The sequence below is a fragment of the Camponotus floridanus genome, unplaced genomic scaffold, assembly GCF_003227725.1.
Source record: "Camponotus floridanus strain SB8 unplaced genomic scaffold, Cflo_v7.5 scaffold134, whole genome shotgun sequence".
NCBI lineage: Eukaryota > Metazoa > Arthropoda > Insecta > Hymenoptera > Formicidae > Camponotus > Camponotus floridanus.
The window spans coordinates 1,181,474-1,201,894 of record NW_020229253.1 but is presented as its reverse complement, the minus strand read 5'-3'; the positions used below and the strand labels follow the sequence as shown (position 1 = coordinate 1,201,894).

The 20,421-nt window shown below is 32.3% G+C and overlaps 1 protein-coding gene across 1 annotated transcript; it reads right to left on the bottom strand.

The window, feature by feature from the left end:
- Positions 1–4,275: 4,275 nt before the first annotated feature.
- Positions 4,276–5,836, bottom strand: LOC112637150 (proto-oncogene tyrosine-protein kinase ROS-like). Its single transcript, XM_025406178.1, has 3 exons — positions 5,637–5,836; positions 4,899–5,369; positions 4,276–4,667 (listed from the first exon to the last, which is right to left on the bottom strand). The coding sequence occupies exons 1-3, from the start codon at positions 5,799–5,801 to the stop codon at positions 4,521–4,523; spliced, it is 783 nt and encodes a 260-aa protein (XP_025261963.1). The 5' UTR covers positions 5,802–5,836; the 3' UTR covers positions 4,276–4,520.
- Between the last annotated feature and the right edge of the window lie 14,585 nt (positions 5,837–20,421).

The window sequence follows — 20,421 nt, the reverse complement described above, 5'->3', positions numbered from 1 at the left end:
ATAACTTCTGGATTTATTAGTATACTGCAGTATAAAGATTAGAATTATTCGAGAAAATGTGGTCGCCAGATTACTGCTTCGTTGTATCTGTGCATCGATTATGAAATGGTTTATATAACCTCATATGTTATTTAATATTATTTATAATGCATAATATCATACATATCTATAAAACGTTGTCAGTATTTGGTGATCTTCCAAAATGATAGACCATATTTATGTGCAAATATTATACATTATCAGCTTTATAATAAGTGGAGATAGAGCAATAAGTATAATATAAGTTCATTTATACAATTGCATACTTTTGTAATCATCAATAATATAATTTAAATATATAGTCAATCATTAAATATAAAGATAAAATATAAATATATACTTATTCCGAATGATGTAAAAAATTATGCATGGTAACTGTTATAAATTCAAAATAATTATATTATTATATTTATATATTCACAATTAATTATAGAGGATATTACTCGCGTTTCCTCTTTCACTCATAAATTTTACAATTTGTAATTATTGGTTATATATAATGTGTGAAAATTAATTATATTTCCATGTTGAAAACAATATTGTTTATACATATATATATATACCGGGTGTTTCAGACCACCCGTCCCACCCTTTTAAAACGGGGCTGTGCTTGTACAAAAAAATGGCTCAGACGAAATTTGCATGATTTCGAAGGATCTATCTGATGGTGACCTTGAATTCGACCTTGAGATCGACCTTCAAGGTTATTTGAAGGTCAAAGTGTTTTTTTTAAATAGGAACCCCTATTTTTGATTGTATATTCTTATAGCTGAGCTCGAGAGCTTTCCAAAACACTATAATAAAATATTTTTCCCTCAAGTATTTATCGAGTTATGAGGCTTCAAATCATTTCTTAATTTTACATAAACCGTAAAATATCTTGTAAAATATTCACTTTTCGATTATTTTACCTTAATACTTTTATGTACAAAATAATGAGAGGAATCAATTGGCGTAAAGAAAACATATAGTTGTTTTTAAGAAAAAATATGTAATTTGCAATTAACAATTCCAAATTTTTTCTTAAAAACAACTGTATGTTTTCTTTACACCAATTGATTCCTTTCATTATTTTGTATATAAAAGTATGAAGGTAAGACAATCGAAAAATGAATGGTTTACTAGATATTTTATGATTTATGTAAAATTAAGAAATTATTTCAAGGCTTATAACTCAAAAAGTACTTAATGAAAAGATACTTAATTATACTGTTTTGGAAAGCTCTCGAGATAAGCTACAAGAATATGCAATGAAAAATAGAGAGTTCCATTTAAGAAATTGAAAGTAACCTTTATGTGACCCTCAAATGACTATCCAAAGTCAAATTTTTGACACCCATCTTCTGTCCCCCTCGAAGTCAAGCAACTTTTATTTGAAACATTTTGTTGTACATTCAAATATAAAAAAGTTATTTGAGTGGATCACTTAAAATGGCCCACCCTGTATATATATATATATATATATATATATATATATATATATTGCGACGTTTATTCAATTGAGATTCAAAATGAATCACGACACTCCTCGAGATGTTGGATGGGAGTGTGCGCGGGGGAGCGAAAACGCCGTCAAAAACAATAACGAAATTATTGTACTCGCGTTCTGAGGAACAGGGATGGAGACGTTCTCGCGCGAGCCGCGGCGGAGCGGAGACCGTATCGATATATCGAAAAGCTGGGCGCCAGATGCGGTCTTTCACGCATCAGTTTTCGCGAAAAAGCCGAAAGACGTTAAAAGAAAACGGTAGCCTGCTTCGCCACGGGCCGACTAGCTCGCCTAACGGTAGAGGGGAGGGGTTATTAGAGAAAGTTAATTGATTATGCGAGTCTTCGCGAAATTAACGGACGACAGACACAACGACAATCGACAACCAAGCGAGACGAACACTTAAATAAATTACGCGATTTGAACAAAAAAAATTAACAAGTTTATTACTAGAGGATTAAAGTAACACTACGAGTGAATAATTAACAAATCAATAACATGCATTGAATCAGTTTTGAACAATGCCTGAGCAAACAATAATAAGAGATAATTGAACTGAAATTAACAATTCCTTACAAAGATATTAGTTCGCTATTAACTCTCCGAAAGAAAACGAGAACGAATCATACAACTAACAAAAAGAACGACGCGGGACGACAAATTCATACGAAATACGGGAGCGAAAAGTACAATATAATTGATCCTGGCACGAAAATTGCGACGGTATTCTGAGCGAGTATCTGCTCGAATCGACAACGAAAATGAGAGCGCTAATACTATCCGGTTATTTATCCGAGCCCGTTTTTATGGCCGGAGTTCGCAGGACAGAGCGAGGCTTGGCGGAATAATAAGAATTTTCGGTACAAAAATATTCGCGGATATCATTCAAACGAGAGCATAATTTCTATAACCAGACCTACCACTTATCGCAACGGAATTTTCCCCGCAATTCCCTAATTCGCGGAACAAATCGGCAGCTTAATAATTCGACAACATAATTAACCGAAAATACGGAATAATTTTGCGAAGACGGATCATATATGCGATAGGCGAACGATACTCTTACTTGCATTAGCCGACGGTACACGGAGAATTTTCTCCGCCGATATCTCGCCCTTTTCTCCCGCGCCAATCGCTCAATTTTACTCTCTATACTCGGGCGATTATCTCACACCACACTCGATAAATTCGGCAGACGCTACATATTATTTAGTACGCGCCATTCGATCGTGTAATAAGCGCGACAAAGACGACCATATTCTGTTATCCTTTATTACGCTCTTTTCGGCGGCGTAATAAGCGCGACAATGACGCAAATACTTTCGCGCTCGCTCTACAATGAAATATCAAACACGCTCAGATGCACTCTTACAATTAACGATGACATACACGCAATCAGACATCCAAAAATCGCGCGGAGATACGTCCCGGGATATTCTACGCGGCGACAACAGCGGTACGACAACCCGGGCGGTATTCGCTTTCACGATCCTTCGCGCACGCGGTCGATATTCGCCGGTCGATAGCTTCGCGTACAGAACACCCGAAACCCGGAGAGAGACGAACGTTGCCTTATCAATTTATCGCCGACGTTACAATGGTCCTTCCTCGGTCGCTTGCCTCCGGTCGCCCGACAAATCCACGAAATATCACCGTCTCGGCAAACGGCTCGAGCGGTCGCGAAACACGAAAAATATGGCGACGGCGGCAGAACGGCCGGCACGCGGACGAAATCGCGTACGTGGCTTTTACGAAAGGATGGGCAACCTCACCGATAACACGTCCTCCTGCTGGGGTGGTCCTCGGCCTCGTCCTCTGCTCGGTCTCTCGGCAGCAACGACACACAATTAATTTTCACGAGCTTACAATTCGACTGCTACTAATGAGCGTCCGCACCAGAATGATCCTGGGATCTCGCGGCCCGGGGTCGATAGCGGCGTCAATGACCGCTTAGTGGGGTGCGCAGCCCCGCGGCCAATCAGGATTCGGCACGCGAAAGCGTCCTAGCGCCTCGCGAGATCCGCGGCGCTTTTAGCGCTTCGCGCGCAATTAATTCGATTTGAATTATATAATTGCTGTCGCGGGCCCCGGTACAAGGGCCCGTTGGAGGCTCCGCTGTCGTCTGTCCTCCTCGGAGGGTAGCGTCGATCGGACTTTGGTCCTCCTTCCTGGGACGTGGGTAAATTCCCATGGTATCGTCCTTTCATCCGCTATTATCTCCTCCGTTCGCTGGCGTTAAGCGTCCTGCTGCAATCTTCCTTGATGTGCTTCCGGTCCTCCGGATCTTCTCCGGCGAGGTGCCCGTTGTCGTTTATTACAAACAAAGAAAAATTCGATACAATTAATAACAATCTTAATAAACTATCGATAGCGCTCGTCTCTCCGGGGATTTTTAGATAACGCTCTCTCGAGGTTGATTCTGGCGCGGCCGCTCGGCCTGCGCCCCGTAAAATCTCGGGGCGGATGGACGCTCTAAAGGACGGCAACGTCACAATATATATATATATATAATCGCAATTATTAGGTTTCGCTTCCATTACTCAAAAACACAAATTAAATATATCATTATAATACATTGTTTACAATTATAAAAATGGATGTGATATTTTTTAATAATCAAAATTTTATGGAAGATAAGATTAAAAGATTTCTTTTATCTTTATTGATAAATCTAATATTAAGATTAAACCTGAAAATAACAAAATCAATTTAGAAATATTCTAGAAATATTTTTTCTACATTAAGATTTATTGAATCGTTTGGAAAATAAGATAAATATTAATTTAATTATTTCTAAATAGTATCGACTGGACTCAGTAAGGCATCTTCCATGTTCTTTCTTAATGCTATAATATTTTCCAGACAAAATTTGAAATTTGGTCTAGCATCCGCTGCACTCCAGCAACGTAGCATCAACTGATACAATGGTGACGGACAGTTAAGAGTCATCGGCAACCTGTTTCCAACACGTACATAATATATCACTTCTTTATCATTCTTGTCCATAAGGTTTCTCACCCAACGATGTAATTTCCCACATTAATACCCCAAATGACCAAACATCGCTTTGAGAAGTAAATATTTCAATCATCAAAGATTCGGGTGCCATCCAGCGAATAGGAAAATAATGTTCTCCTTTCTAAAACATGATTTAAACAAAAATTTAATGTTCTGATTCTAGTTGTTCATTTTTAGAATATGTGCAAAATGAAAAAAACGTTCATTTATCTTTTGCTTTATATAAATAAAAATTATTTATATTCTATATTACTTAAAGAAACAATGCATGATACTATTATGATAAAAAAATGGAAAGTATTTTCAAAAGAATTAATTTTTTAATCATTAATTTTTTTTCATAACTGTATACCATGCGATAATAATTATCTTTGTAGATATCTCTAGCTAGTCCAAAATCTCCAATTTTGATGACACGATTCTCTCGATTTCTCGAAGATACTAAACAATTGCGACACGCTAGATCTCGATGTACGAAACGCAACTCTTCCAAGTAGCAACAACCTCGCGCAACATCTTCGCACATGGCGAGTAAATCCTGCAAACGCAGAGCAGGCGAATCTGACGCTTCCAAATTTCGACAATCTCTTAAATATTGTAACAGATCTGTTTCGATCAATTCCAACACTAATAACGGAGAATCTCCATCTAAGCAAACGGCCAACAACCTTAATATATGTTTGTGTCGAAAATGATTCATAAGCTTGGCTTCCTCTAACAAATTCTTTTTCTGATGGGAAGAAGCATCTTTCCGAAGCGTTTTTATTGCAACGGATATCTCTGTGCCTGATCTTTCTAAGTTCTTCACATTTCCTTGAAACATCTGCAAAATATTTCACACAAATTTACATGCGTACTTCATTAGAAAATATATATAGTTTAATGTCAAGTAATATTATATTTTACTTTATATTAAATAATTCAACGAAAAATGTATAATAAGTGCATGTTTGTTGTCTCATCAAAATTTTATATTACTTATAATCTATTATAAAAATTTATGTAATTTATATCTTTATTAGAAAATACATATCTGTTTTGTTAATTCAAAAATTAATTTGAAACATTGCTTGAAAAAATTAATTTTTACCTTTCCGAATGAGCCGCTTCCAAGAAGTTTTGTAAATGTAATCTGTTTACGTGCGACTATGGTTACCGCACATTCATCTGGATTATAATGTAACGTAGAATTATCAATCATGAATTGAGTATTTCGCCAAGGTTCATAAAGATTCACCAATTCCATATCGATCATTGTTGAAGACAAAAATTGTTCATTATTACCTCTGCGATGCACTGTTATGAAATTTCGAATTAATTATGTAATAATATGTATTATAAAATCTTTTGTTTTTAATAAATTTATTCGTTTAGTTTTATATAAGTAAATTACTATTTTCAGTAAATCTCTAGATATTATATCAGTTATATATGTATAATCTACAATTCAAGTCGATACCTAAATCAAATATACTTACAATAATAAAAGTACCAGATGCAAATTATAGTAACTATAACGATAAAACTTAACATGAAGAATAATAAGTAATATTTTTTCGCTATTATTCCAGGAGTGCTCGGAATATCTATATTAAGCAAAAATATAATTTTAATATCTTCGTCTGTGTATGTTTTTACAAATTTAATTTTACTTATAACTTTAATACAAAATATAATTTTTTAAATTTTAAGCATATTCATATCTAAAAAAATTAGAACATAATATCTATGCAGCACAGAATATTACAACTACTTTGCAACAATATTGCAACATCACAAATTGCAATGCAACATTACACAAACATTGTAGAAATATAAATTAACAAAATATGATATAAAATATGATACAAAATATATATTGGGTATTAGCAATGTAATATTGATCTTCTGAAACCATTGGGAAACTATAACACTCTTTAATTTATCTATAAAAATAATGTAATAATATATATTTTTATATTTATATATATGCGATGAATTTTACTTTTTTGCAGAAGTCAAACGAATTAATGACACAGAAATAATATTAGTCGAGTAAATATAATTCTAAGCTAAAGATAAACATTTTTATTCTTTTATTAAAATATAGATAACATTTTATATCAAATTTTGTTAAAATATATTTTATGATATATTTTTACTTTATGTACGAATACGATATCTTTTTATTATATTAAGAATAGATATTTTTATATCTATCATTTTATTTTTCAATGTATTTTTATGTTTTTCTCATACAAATAAATATAAATATAACGTATTTTTAAAATTTTTAAATAAAAATATAATTAGTAATGTTTAATTAATTCTATAACTAATGTTTATATATGTATAAACATTAATTAACCATTAGAGAAAGATATATATATATATATATATATATATATATATATATATACAGGGTGTCCCTGAGCATGTGCTCACTCATTTGTAAAAGGATAGAGCGCAGTAAATTAAATAAAGAAATCCTATTATATGTAACGATTTTTGTAATAACAATCGAAATATTAATTATTGAAATCGGACGAATGAGAGAAGCGCTCGAGCGCTCGAGCTATAGCACGGCCCACCGTGTCAGACATTGCCTGCCGACACGCGGCGGGAGGAGGGACAACGCGCCGCTACCCGTGGTTACCGCTATCGCCATTTTCACGTTTCACTGCATCGCGTCAAGACTCGCATCTCGCGTCTCATTTCTGGCATTGTTTGGCGCGCTGTCCCTCCTCCCGCCGCGTGTCGGCAGGCAATATCTGACACGGTGGGCCGTGCTATAGCTCGAGCGCTCGAGCGCTTCTCTCATTCGTCCGATTTCAATAATTAATATTTCGATTGTTATTACAAAAATCGTTATATATAATAGGATTTCTTTATTTAATTTACTGCGCTTTACCTTTTTACAAATGAGTGAGCACATGCTCAGGGACACCCTGTATATATATATATATATATATATATATATATATATATGTATATACAGGGTGAGTCATTTTAATCAATACACTCGAATATCTCGAAAACAGCACTCTTCAGAAAGAAATGTTTCAAACAAAAATTGTAGGGTGTGAAGGGGGACATAAGATGGTAGCATTGGTTTGACCTTGGAAACTCGTTTGAAAGTCACATAAAAGTCATCTTCAATTTCTTAAATTGAACCCACTATTTTTCATTACATATTCTTGTAGCTTATCTCGAGAGCTTTCCAAAACACTACAGACAAATGTTTTTTCATTAAGTACTTTTTGAGTTATAAGGCTTCAAAGTTTGCAGTACTTCGATATAAAATGCAAAATATCTCGTAAAATATTTTGTTTTCGGTAGTCTTACCCTAATACTTTTATGCACAGGATAATGAGACAAAACTATTGGTGCAAAGAAAACGTATGATTGTTTATAATAAAAAATGTGTAATTTCCAATGCACTTTTTGTTATAAACAATCATACGTTTTCTTTGCACCAATAGTTTTGTCTCATTATCCTGTGCATAAAAGTATTAGGGTAAGACTACCGAAAACAAAATATTTTACGAGATATTTTGCATTTTATATCGAAGTACTGCAAACTTTGAAGCCTTATAACTCAAAAAGTACTTAATGAAAAAACATTTGTCTGTAGTGTTTTGGAAAGCTCTCGAGATAAGCTACAAGAATATGTAATGAAAAATAGTGGGTTCAATTTAAGAAATTGAAGATGACTTTTATGTGACTTTCAAACGAGTTTCCAAGGTCAAACCAATGCTACCATCTTATGTCCCCCTTCACACCCTACAATTTTTGTTTGAAACATTTCTTTCTGAAGAGTGCTGTTTTCGAGATATTCGAGTGTATTGATTAAAATGACTCACTCTATACAGGGTCTACCAAAAGTGTGGAAACCCCTAAATATCTCGGAAAATATACGTTTTACAGAAAAGTGTTTCCAACAAAAGTTGTAGGGTTTAAGAAGATCTATATACTGATTCTATCAGTTTGACCTTGGATGGCGTCGTCAAGGTCAGGTCAAGGTCACATTGACTTTTTTAAATGACACCCCCTACATTTGATTGCATATTCTTATAGCTTAATTCAAGAGCTTTCCAAAACACTATAATAATGTTCATTTTTATTAAGTACTTTGCGAGTTATGAGGGTTGAATGATAGAGTAGCGCCGGTATTAACATTATCCAAGGTGTACTACATGGAGGTTACTCGCTCGGATTTGCATCTGTTGTGTGTGTGATCCAGCTAACTAAGGCAAGATCGATTCCTCAACATATCCTCATATTTCGCTGAAGTCAAATTGCTAAAAAATTGCTCCATAAAACGTGTATGAAACGTCTCGTTAGTTCCTTCATTTACCGCTATGTGACGCACTACATGCAGTCTAACTCGCATTTAAAATTCAACTAAGAATGTATAAAGCTATCAAAGAACGAGCACCTTCTAACTTCAGCTTTGAGCAAGCAGAAATTAATTGTTATCGTCCAAATACAACGTACGATTAATTAAAATTAAACGTTTTAAAAATGGCTGGCGACTTGTCGGAACGTGAAAGAATCACTATCCTCATGATGCGTGGATGGGGTGATAACGAAAGATCGTTCTCTGATGTCGTTCGATTATTTAATGACACGTATCCGAACCGTCGAATTAATAAGTCCACTGTGTTAAAAACAATAGAACGTTTTAGACAAACTGGTAGCGTAAGAAATCGCTCTAAGTCAGGAAGACCATTGTCTGCAACCAACGAAGAAAAACAACTTGATGTTCTGCAGACATTTATTGAAGATCCCAATTCTAGTGTTCAGAGAGTCGCTCAAACTCACGATATTGCTCCCATGTCGGTTTGGAGAATTTTAAAGAAGAACAAGTTCCATCCATATAAATTGCAATACGTTCAAGAATTGCAAAACGGAGATGAGGAGCGTCGTATACATTTCTGTGAAAGAATGATGGCACTAATAGATGTCCGGCCCATCTTCCCTTATCAAATTGTTTTCACAGACGAGGCAACTTTTACCTTAACGGGAGAAGTTAATAATCAAAATTTTCGTTTCTGGTCAGATGAGAATCCGAATTGGGTGCGGGAAACTCACACACAACATCCACAAAAAATAAATGTATGGTGCGGAATAATAGATGGCTATTTAATAGGGCCGTTTTTTTTTGAAGAATATTTGAACGCTCAAAGGTATGAGAGATTACTTGTTGATCAAATAATTCCAGCCATACAGAATACTTTTCCAAATAATTTCCAAGAAATATGGTTTCAGCATGATGGAGCTCCTGCTCATTTTGGTGCAGGACCACGTCGTATTTTAAATGAGACTTTTCCGCTACGGTGGATAGGAAGAAGGAACGGAAATGAGGGAGGAGAGGATTGGCCACCTCGGTCACCAGATCTAACTCCTCTTGATTATTATCTATGAGGATATCTGAAGAGTAAGGTTTACAGAACAAAACCTAAAACCATTCACGAATTGATACAGCGAATAAGGGATGAAATGGCTTTGATACCTTTTGAAACGAATCGTAAAGTCATTTCTACATTCTACCAAAGATTAGCATATTGTCAGGAAGTAAATGGCAGCCACTTTCAGCATTTACTTTAACACATTGAAACACATTTGCAATCGTTTGGTGCAACCTAACCTGATCTCTGTATACACGCACCGCACGCACGCACACGCACACATTTCGAACAATTATTATGATAAATGAGCATCCACAAATTTATTTACTGTTTACTATGTCGATTGCTTTCCAGGTCTTTAAATGCTCGATTGTAATTTGGTTGGGTCTTTGCTTTTGCTGACTGGATCCACGACCGATCTTGCCTTAGTTAGCTGGATCACACACACAACAGATGCAAATCCGAGCGAGTAACCTCCATGTAGTACACCTTGGATAATGTTAATACCGGCGCTACTCTATCATTCAACCCTCATAACTCGCAAAGTACTTAATAAAAATGAACATTATTATAGTGTTTTGGAAAGCTCTTGAATTAAGCTATAAGAATATGCAATCAAATGTAGGGGGTGTCATTTAAAAAAGTCAATGTGACCTTGACCTGACCTTGACGACGCCATCCAAGGTCAAACTGATAGAATCAGTATATAGATCTTCTTAAACCCTACAACTTTTGTTGGAAACACTTTTCTGTAAAACGTATATTTTCCGAGATATTTAGGGGTTTCCACACTTTTGGTAGACCCTGTATATATATATATATATATATATATATATATATATATATATATATATATATATATATAGGGTATCCCATTTTAATGAATGACCCCGAATAACTTTTTTAATTTTGATTGTAGAAAAAAATGTTTCAGACAAAAGTTGTATGACTTGAAGGGGGACATAAGATGGTGTCTTTAGTTTGACATTGAAGAGTCACCTGAAGGTCACGTGAAGATCACATCCAACTTTTTAAATGGGACAGCCTGTATGCTTTTGCATATTTTTTTAGTTCATCTCAAGAGCTTTCCAAAACACTATAATTAAGTTAGTTTTCATTAAGTTTGCGAGTTATGAGGCTTGAAATAATATCTTAATTTTACATAAACCGTAAAATATCTAGTAAAATATTTATTTTTCGATTATCCTACCTTAATACTTTTATGTACAAAATAATGAGAGAAATCAATTGGTGCAAAGAAAAACACATAATTGTTTCGAAAAAAAAAAATATAATTTGCAATTAACAATTCCATATTTTTTCTTAAAAACAACTATATGTTTTCTTTACACCAATTGATTCCTTTCATTATTTTATATATAAAAGTATGAAGGTAAGACAATCGAAGGTAATTATTCGGAAAATGGTACACCTCATCGATTTTATTGCTCTTTGGATATGTTGTGGAGAAAATTATTCTGAGTAAATCTCCGCAAAAATCAAGTGGGGGACGACATTGGTTTAGGAGATATAACAAGTTAAAGTTTCAAAATTTTAATGCTTGTTGCCGCAATATCTCACCATTATACGACTCTATTTAAAAATGTAAACATGTTTAGTTTTTCAAGGGCGCGTGCTAACATTCCACAAATAAGCAGTTGTATTTCACAGTTCGTTGAAAGCTTTCAACATGCGACTACACAAATTTCTAAGTGTCGTTGAGGATAAAGATAAATTAATCGATTTTCTTATTAATAGAAATGTTATTCATAAACAAATTGAATGTCCACGATGTGAAGCAACTGTGAATTTGAATCGTGACTATATGGTTTTCAAATGTCATGTTGTACGATGCGAACGACGCGGACATAAGAAACGACGTAAAGTGTGGTGTAATTTTAAAGTAAGTGCGTTCCATAAAACGTGGTTTTCGAATATTCATCTGAGTATCGAAACTGCGTGTAGATTTATTGGATATTTTCTAATGATACGTCCTCCTCGACAAACGTTTCTCATGGATGAACTTAATATTCGGAGTGAGACAGTTGTAAATTGGTCAAATTTTTGTCGCGAGGTATTTGTTATTATATATCTACTTCTACAATGTAATTTTTTACATTAATATTTATTTGGTTTAACTTTTAACTTTTTTTTTAGCTTTGTCTTGATTGGCTTGAAGATAATAATGAAATGATAGGAGGGGAAGGTGTTATAGTAGAAATAGATGAAGCTAAGATTGGAAAAAGAAAATTTAACAAAGGTCGGCTTATATCAGGTCAATGGATTTTTGGCGGTTTCGAGCGTGGAACAGCAAAATTGTTTGTGGAATGTGTAGCTGATCGATCAGCAATAGTATTATTAGAAGTGATTAAAAGATGGATTAAACCTGGTACAACAATTATATCTGATTGTTGGAAAGCATATAATTGTCTTGAAATCGAGGGATTTAAACACCTTACTGTTAATCACTCTTATAATTTTGTTGATCCGGACAGTGGATCTCATACACAAAATATCGAAAGAGCATGGAGAGATACTCGTGCTAATATTCCACGATTTGGTACTCGTCAAAATCATTATGCTGGTTACATTGCGGAATTTTTGTTTAAACGAAAATTTGAATTTACAGAACGAATAGAAGCATTTTTTTCCATTATGGCAAAACATTATCCGCCGTCACTGTAATAAAAAAGTAAATAAAATCTGTTTATTATGCTAATTATGTGTGATATCGGTGTTATACATTTGCAAAATTCACTTCTATCATCCTCTGCTTTCGGTACTAAGCGAGGTCCACCTTTACCATCCCCTGCTTTCGGTAAGAAGCGAGGTCTATAATTGTACTTTTCACGCGAAGCAAGGTTCACCCATACAAGTACACGCCCAGATTGCACACCCCCCCCCATCCCCCCCACCCCCCCCTGCAAACTCCATGCAAAGGAAGATTTCACATGGGTTCGCAACGGGGGGTGGGAGGTGGGGGGTGGGGGGGTGTGCAGTCTGGGCGTGTACTTTGTAACGCAAACATGTGCTTTTGAGAACGTAAACATGTTTACATTTTTGAATAGAGTCGTATAATGGTGAGATATTGCGGCAAGAAGCATTAAAATTTTGAAACTTCAACTTTTTGTTATATCTCCTAAACCAATGTCGTCCCCCACTTGATTTTTGCGGAGGTTTACTCAGAATAACTTCCTCTACAACATATCCAAAGAGCGATGAAATCGGTGAGGTGTACCATTTTCCGAATATTTACCCAATCGAAAAATGAATGGTTTACTAGATATTTTATGGTTTATGTTAAATTAAGAAATGATTTCAAGCCTCATAACTCGAAAAGTACTCAATAAAAAAATATTTTATTATAGTGTTTTGGAAAGCTCTCGAGATAAGCTACAAGAATATGTAATGAGAAAATGTAGGTTCCATTTAAGAAATTGAAGGTGACCTTCATGTGACCTTCAAATAACTCTTGAAGGTCAAACCAATAGTACCATCTTATGTCCCCCTAGAAACCATACAACTTTTGTCTGAAACATTTTTTTGATTTTTCATTATTTTCCGAAATATTTGGCTGGGGAAATTAAAATGGGCCACCCTGTATATATATATATATATATATATATATATATATATATATATATATATATGGGGCATTCTTTGTGAACCCGAGACTCCATGCTCTCCAGAATTGAGTTGCTCCTAAAAATATTTTTCAGGGTTGAAAATTTACCTAAACATGTCTACTTTTATTTGCCGTGTGGCCTTTTTGAAAATTCAAAATGGCGGCGCGTCCAAACTCCAAAATACCGAAAAACTATTTTATTTTCTTCCTATTGCGTGCGAAAAAAGTATTGTAGCGTATGTTCAAAGATTATTTTTGTCGTCAAAATTGTTTCTTCGTTTGCCTACTTCAAATTCGTGTAATATAATTTTGGATATTTAAGATAGCGGATCCAAAATGGAGGACCAAAATTCAAAATTTAAATGATTTGAAGGAAAATCGATACCCGGGGGTTTTCGTGGTCGCTGATCACGAATCTGAAGTCAAAATTCTGAAATTCAAAATGGCTGACCCAATATGCCCGACTGAAATGCAAAATTTCACATAATTTCGATGAAAATCGGTATTCCGGGGTTTTCGAGGGCGCTGATTACGAATCTTAGATCAAAATTCTGGAAGTAATTAAAAAATCGAAAATAAATTCGAAGTTACGAAATTTTTACTTGGGATACTTGGGCGCGCATTATTGACGTAAAAGTAAATGTTCGTAATTGTGTATACCGCTGACGTTAGCATCATCCAACATGTACCTTATACTTTATTTTTTAAAAAAGAACACAGATAAACTGAAATATGTAAAGAGACACAACTTCGGTTTACTTTTTTAACGGGATAAAATGTAAGTAAAAATATGACAGTTATTTGCAAATACGTACATTAATTTAGTATTTTTTTCTATATGCGGTAAAGTTAACTACTATTTATTAACTGAAGTACAAATAGTACAATCAACAATACTAATAGGGGATATATCTAACTGAAAAAAGTAGTTCTTTTTGTTATACTTTCCACTCAACTATCCAACGGTAGTTGAATTTGCCATGTAGGTTTTTTTCCGGTGTTGGTTCAAAAAATTATACAGACTTTAAAGTATAGGAATAAATTGTGATTTGATTGCTATTTTTTTCACGTATTTTTTACCAACATTGTAAGGAACATTTATCAATAAAAATAATTAAAACATCACATGGAGAACACAGTTAAAATGGGATTTGTTTATAAAAAATGTTTTAAAAAATGACTTGCATAAAAGTTTTTTTTTATTTTTATTAGATCACCTGAAAGAACAATCATCCTGTTAAAAATAAAGTATAATTTGCAAGTCACCCATTCAGAATTTTGACTTCAGATTCGTGATCAGCGAAAACCCCCGGGTATCGATTTTCCTTCAAATCATTTAAATTTTGAATTTTGGTCCGCCATTTTGGATCCGCTATCTTAAATATCCAAAATTATATTACACGAATTTGAAGTAGACAAACGAAGAAACAATTTTGACGACAAAAATAATCTTTGAACATACGCTACAATACTTTTTTCGCACGCAATAGGAAGAAAATAAAATAGTTTTTCGGTATTTTGGAGTTTGGACGCGCCGCCATTTTGAATTTTCAAAAAGGCCACACGGCAAATAAAAGTAGATATGTTTAGGTAAATTTTCAACCCTGAAAAATATTTTTTGGAGCAACTCAATTCTGGAGAGCATGGGGTCTCGGGTTCACAAAGAATGCCCCATATATATATATATATATATAAAGCACCCATTATAAGAGTATATAGAACATTTAAAATAAAGAAAAATGATTAGTAAGTAAGAGTTTAAAGTAATTTTGTATAAAAACATATTTTATATGATTACGTTGAAATATAATTTTGTAATATATTATCTTAGATATGATTATCTTAGATATTGCAAACTTCTATTTATATCGAGCTTTTTAATTTAATTATATGTTTTCAAGATATTTATCCATCAAAAACAAAAATATTTTATACGTAATATTATTAAATGATTGTAATAACATTGCATTCTTTTCAATATATTAAACTGTAATATTGCTACAATGTTTCATTGCAAAAAGCGGACATCTTAACTTTATCACATCTTATAACAATGACTCAGCAAAGTTTCGCAATCAATTTGCAATGTTTCATTGAAATTATTCTTCAATATATCTGCAATCTTATTGTGCTGTATTTTTATTTGCTTACCACGTTTGCTACCATGTATTGAAAAAATAAATCTTTCATCAGCCGGCCATGTAAAAGTTTCCTCATATTCGGAATATTTCAATATCAAACGAAACTTGTATAAAGTTTCCGATTGTAAATTTTCGACATTGTATATTACTTCACTGCTATAATTCATTTTAAAATAATTCATTTCTTGCCACTTTTCTGCTACAATATCTTTATATTCTAGTGTACAAAAGATCGTCATATTAATGTTTGAGATCCATGAAATGTTCATGCTATTTATGTTGACTCCTCTCAAAGTAATATTATTTGGTTCTGAGTATATGTGATCGATTTTGCTTAAACTTTCGTTGTAGAAATCGCTGAAATTACTTGGATACACACGCACGTATATCAAGTAATCTCGTATTGATAGTGACGAGTTAATCTTTGTGAAAAATCTGCCGTCTGCCACACGGTTCGTCACATTGATAAATTGTTTATTCTTTTGTTGCGTGTCGTTCATTAACTTCCAACGCACTTCGTAGGTTACGCCCACGCAGTTCAATTTCTTGGGTGGCATCCAATGAACAACTGCTATAGTAGGCGTCAAAGCTAAAACACTTATGTTTTCTGGTGCATTAGGCCTGCCTAAATTAGTTTTTATTGGTATCACATTCGAATCGAATGGATTTATTGATAATTGATCAAAGTAAAAATTGCTTAAAGTAAACTTCAACTTGTACTCTGTAAATGGTATTAAGTTCTGAATCTCGTAATATCGCTCGAACGTCACATATCGTAGCACATTGAATTTCATAGACTTGAGATTGTTGTCTAAACAGCTTACGGAGATAATATATATAGTAGTTGGTAAATTATATTTTTTACATCCATTCTTTACAACCGGCTCCGGAAGATTTACAATGATACTATTTGCCGTTGCATTCACATTCTCAAAATTGTAAACTTTTTCGTCAGGTGTCAGACATTTCATTGGAGGATATGGTTGTACAGATTTATCAAAAGCATCAATTTGAAAAATCGTATCTGATCTTTTTATTATTTTTTCAACATATTTGGCTGCATTTACGCTCTTGAGACTTGCATGTTTCTTTTTCAAAACATAGAGAGAATATTCATTGAAAAAATAATGTCTTGCTGCAATGTAAATGTTTCTTTTGTCAATCGTCATAGATTCGAAAAAGGTGATATCACTTATGTTTTCTTTGTGTACAATCGTCTTGCACATAGAAATGTTAATGTCTGTCACAAATATGTAATTTTGACTTAACCAGTAAATTAACGGCACCTCATTATTCATGTTATCAATTATCATATTTTGAATATTATGTATATCATATTCAAATAGGCATACATTTATCTGAAGAATTTGCTCGATTTTTCCATCGAGATGATACTTCATCATATGATATTCTTTTTTCATCCCATTGTATGATAATAAATATAAAATTCTAAAAAATATGTAATTATTTTACTCATTATGAAACATTATTTTAACAAAAACAGATACTTATATGTAGTGAAAATTCGATCTTCTAATTATATAATAACTTATTATTTTTTTTACTTATGATCTTAATTATAAAACCACGTAAAATTATAGAAAAATTACAAATATGCACAAATCTTTAATGGAAAATTATTTTTTCAGGTGAACGGTAGTAAACGTACCCCATAAATGATGATATATGGTAAATATCATATTTTGATATTTTGGAAATCTCTTCTAATTTAATTATGCCATTTTCCCACATTGTTAAGTCGAACTTTACTAGAACTTTAATAGAATAGGCTAAATCTTTATCATACGTGAAATATAGATTTCTTGCTACCCAGTCAATGTAGAGATCATATAGATAATAATTAAAGGTAGCTATTTTTGTAAAATTATTTTCATTAATCTTCCATGTCATTAGATCTCTTAGTGTTAGCCAATAAATTCTACGTTCCTGTATCGAATAAGTGATACCGAATACATATCTGAAAAAAAGGAACCAATTATAATTGTATAGTAAAAAATTATAGTCGAAATTTCTAATTTTATAGTTATTACTGCTATAATGTTGATAATAATAAACTTGTGCATAATAACTTTAATTTTACTTAGTGTTAAAAATAATTTATGATAATTAGAATTATTTTTTTTATCAGTATACGTACTTTGACATTAAGGTATTAGTAATTCTTAAATCCACGTCCAATATGTGGACACCTTTTGCCGATGTGACTAATAATTTAGGAATTGGATTTTCATGTGTAGTCGACACATTGATTAAATCCGTGTAAGGACCAGCAACAATTTTAGTATGCGCACGTACTCGGAAATAATATGTCGTGTTAGATGTTAGATTGTGCACCGTGTGCTCCAATTTTGTAGTTGTAATATTTTTATCATCGCAGATTTGAATCTTTTTTAAGTCCTCAATGAAAAAACATTGCACTGTGTATCCCTGTATTATTTCATCGGTAAATTCAGGTTGGTTCCATCTGTAAAAACATAAAATTTTAGTCATTTTACATTTATCAAAATTATAACAGAATTAAAATTTTGATATATTTATATGTCGTTGAATTTAAGAAAAAGAGAAAAAAATAAAAGAATACAAATTGAGAATAGATTCCTTACCTCAATGTCACAAAAATATCGTTTACGTTTTCTGTAAATTGACTATCGGATTGTACAAATGCTCTGAGAGATGTTGGCTTGCTTTCTAGAGATTTTAAGAGCGTACGTATTAACATAATTATATATAAGATTAAGTGAATTATCTCAGAAAAAAACAATATAATGTGAAAATAAAGGAATAAATGTAAACTATAAAAAAATAAATGTAATCTACAAAATACGGAAATTAGCACAATATTGACCTTTAAAAAATAATATAAGAATTTTTTGTGTCATTTAAGATTTAGAAGAGTAATCGTTAATTCATGGCAAAAACGAATAAATAACATTTAATAAAATGACAAGTATTTTTCGATAAATTCCTATAGTTTAAGAAATCAGAGGTATGATATTTGCGACTGCTTTAAAACGGAGTCAAATTAATAAAATTGACTTTACTTTAAATTATGACAATTTTTATGTACTGTTATATATATATTATGCTTTTTTATTTCTTTTTTGGACGAATAGAATTTATATTCTTCTTACTACTGGAAAATATTTTTGATTTCCATTCTCTCCTGAATTTAAATTATATTTACACTTTTTCGTCAGATTTTGTTATTAATGTTTTATGCATTTTTTTGCAACTTACCAATAGATTCTGGGATGATAGAAATATTTGCAAGTGTAATTTCATCGTCTTCTCGCTTATTTCTCGCAGTACTATCAGAATGACTCCGGTCAGATTTGAAATTTAGTATATGATGATCACTTTTCTCGGACATTGAAATATCCTTCATAAAGTATAACATATGAAAAGAATTAAGTGAATATCGCCAAAGTGGTTGCTTCTGGTGCTTTTAATGATAAATTATATAAATTATAAAATTAAATAAAGAAATGCCATTCGTTTTTCTTTAACCGGAAATTATATTAATGGGATATATAAAGAAATGATCACCATACAAAAGTCAAAACATAAAATGAAAATGCTAAAAGAATCAAGTAGAAAATATGTGTTATTTCTAGAAATAATAATTATATATATATATATATATATATATATATATATATATATGTATTATTTTCTCTTTCTCTCTCTCTCTCTCTCTATATATATATCTATATATATATCTATATCTATATATATATATAGCTATATATATATATATATATATATATATATGATTTTGACACACACATATATATATATATATATATATATATATATATAGAGAGAGAGAGAGAGAGAGAGAGAGAAATAATACAGTCAAATTTTAAAATACTGTTTAAATTAAATTTAATATACTATATAACATCCATTTGTAAACAAAATTTCGAAACTTTATCCATCTTTTTTTTACAACATCGTACATACTTTTTTTTATATGAATTGTTTTATTTTATCTTTTCTTATTATATAGATAGAATATATAATTTACTATCATTCATTTTAGTTACACTACTAAAACACTGCAATAACATTTAATTGTTTCTTAATCAAGCGAAAAATATCTCTTACCTGCGTGAAATTTAAATTGAGACACATAAAAACACTTTCTTTCTGGAGACTGTTTGAAGTAGTATAATCTGTCGACCTAAACGTGATAGCCTTTGTCAGAACTAAAGCTTTCAATAATACACATAAAATTATTCCAAACATAATTTGCATCGTTCATAAACGTTTGCACTCAATCGGTTTCCATTAAATACTCAATTAATTGTTTTTCTCACTCTACTAATTTCGATGTGTGAAACGAATTGATATTAATTCACATTTGCACATATATTTTCGATAAATTCCTTAAAACTCAGTTTTAACGAATTGCAAGTTATTATCTTCTAAAGTTAAGTTTTTAGATTTTCCTTTATCGTCACGCTCACAGTATATATCTTAAGATTAAATTAGAGAATCCTTAATAAGTAAATAATTTCTATTTCTTTTTTTAGAAGAACAATGACCATGCAAAATGGTACATATTCATTGGATTGTATCGCGAATATAGGAATATAATTATTATTATTTTTCCTTTTTCATTAATATTACAGTAGAAAAGCAGTCAAGAAAAAGATAACCACGCAGCGTATAATCGAATTTACTTCAATATTTGCT

Bases quoted from the DNA above. Each gene is read 5' to 3' on its own strand.
- LOC112637150 (XM_025406178.1), bottom strand. From the start codon at position 5,801: ATGATCGATATGGAATTGGTGAATCTTTATGAACCTTGGCGAAATACT. The intron at 5,370-5,636 runs GTAAAAATTAAT...AATATTTTGCAG, and splicing joins GAAGCGGCTCATTCGGAAAG to ATGTTTCAAGGAAATGTGAA. The intron at 4,668-4,898 runs GTATACAGTTAT...ATCATGTTTTAG, and splicing joins AAGATAATTATTATCGCATG to AAAGGAGAACATTATTTTCC.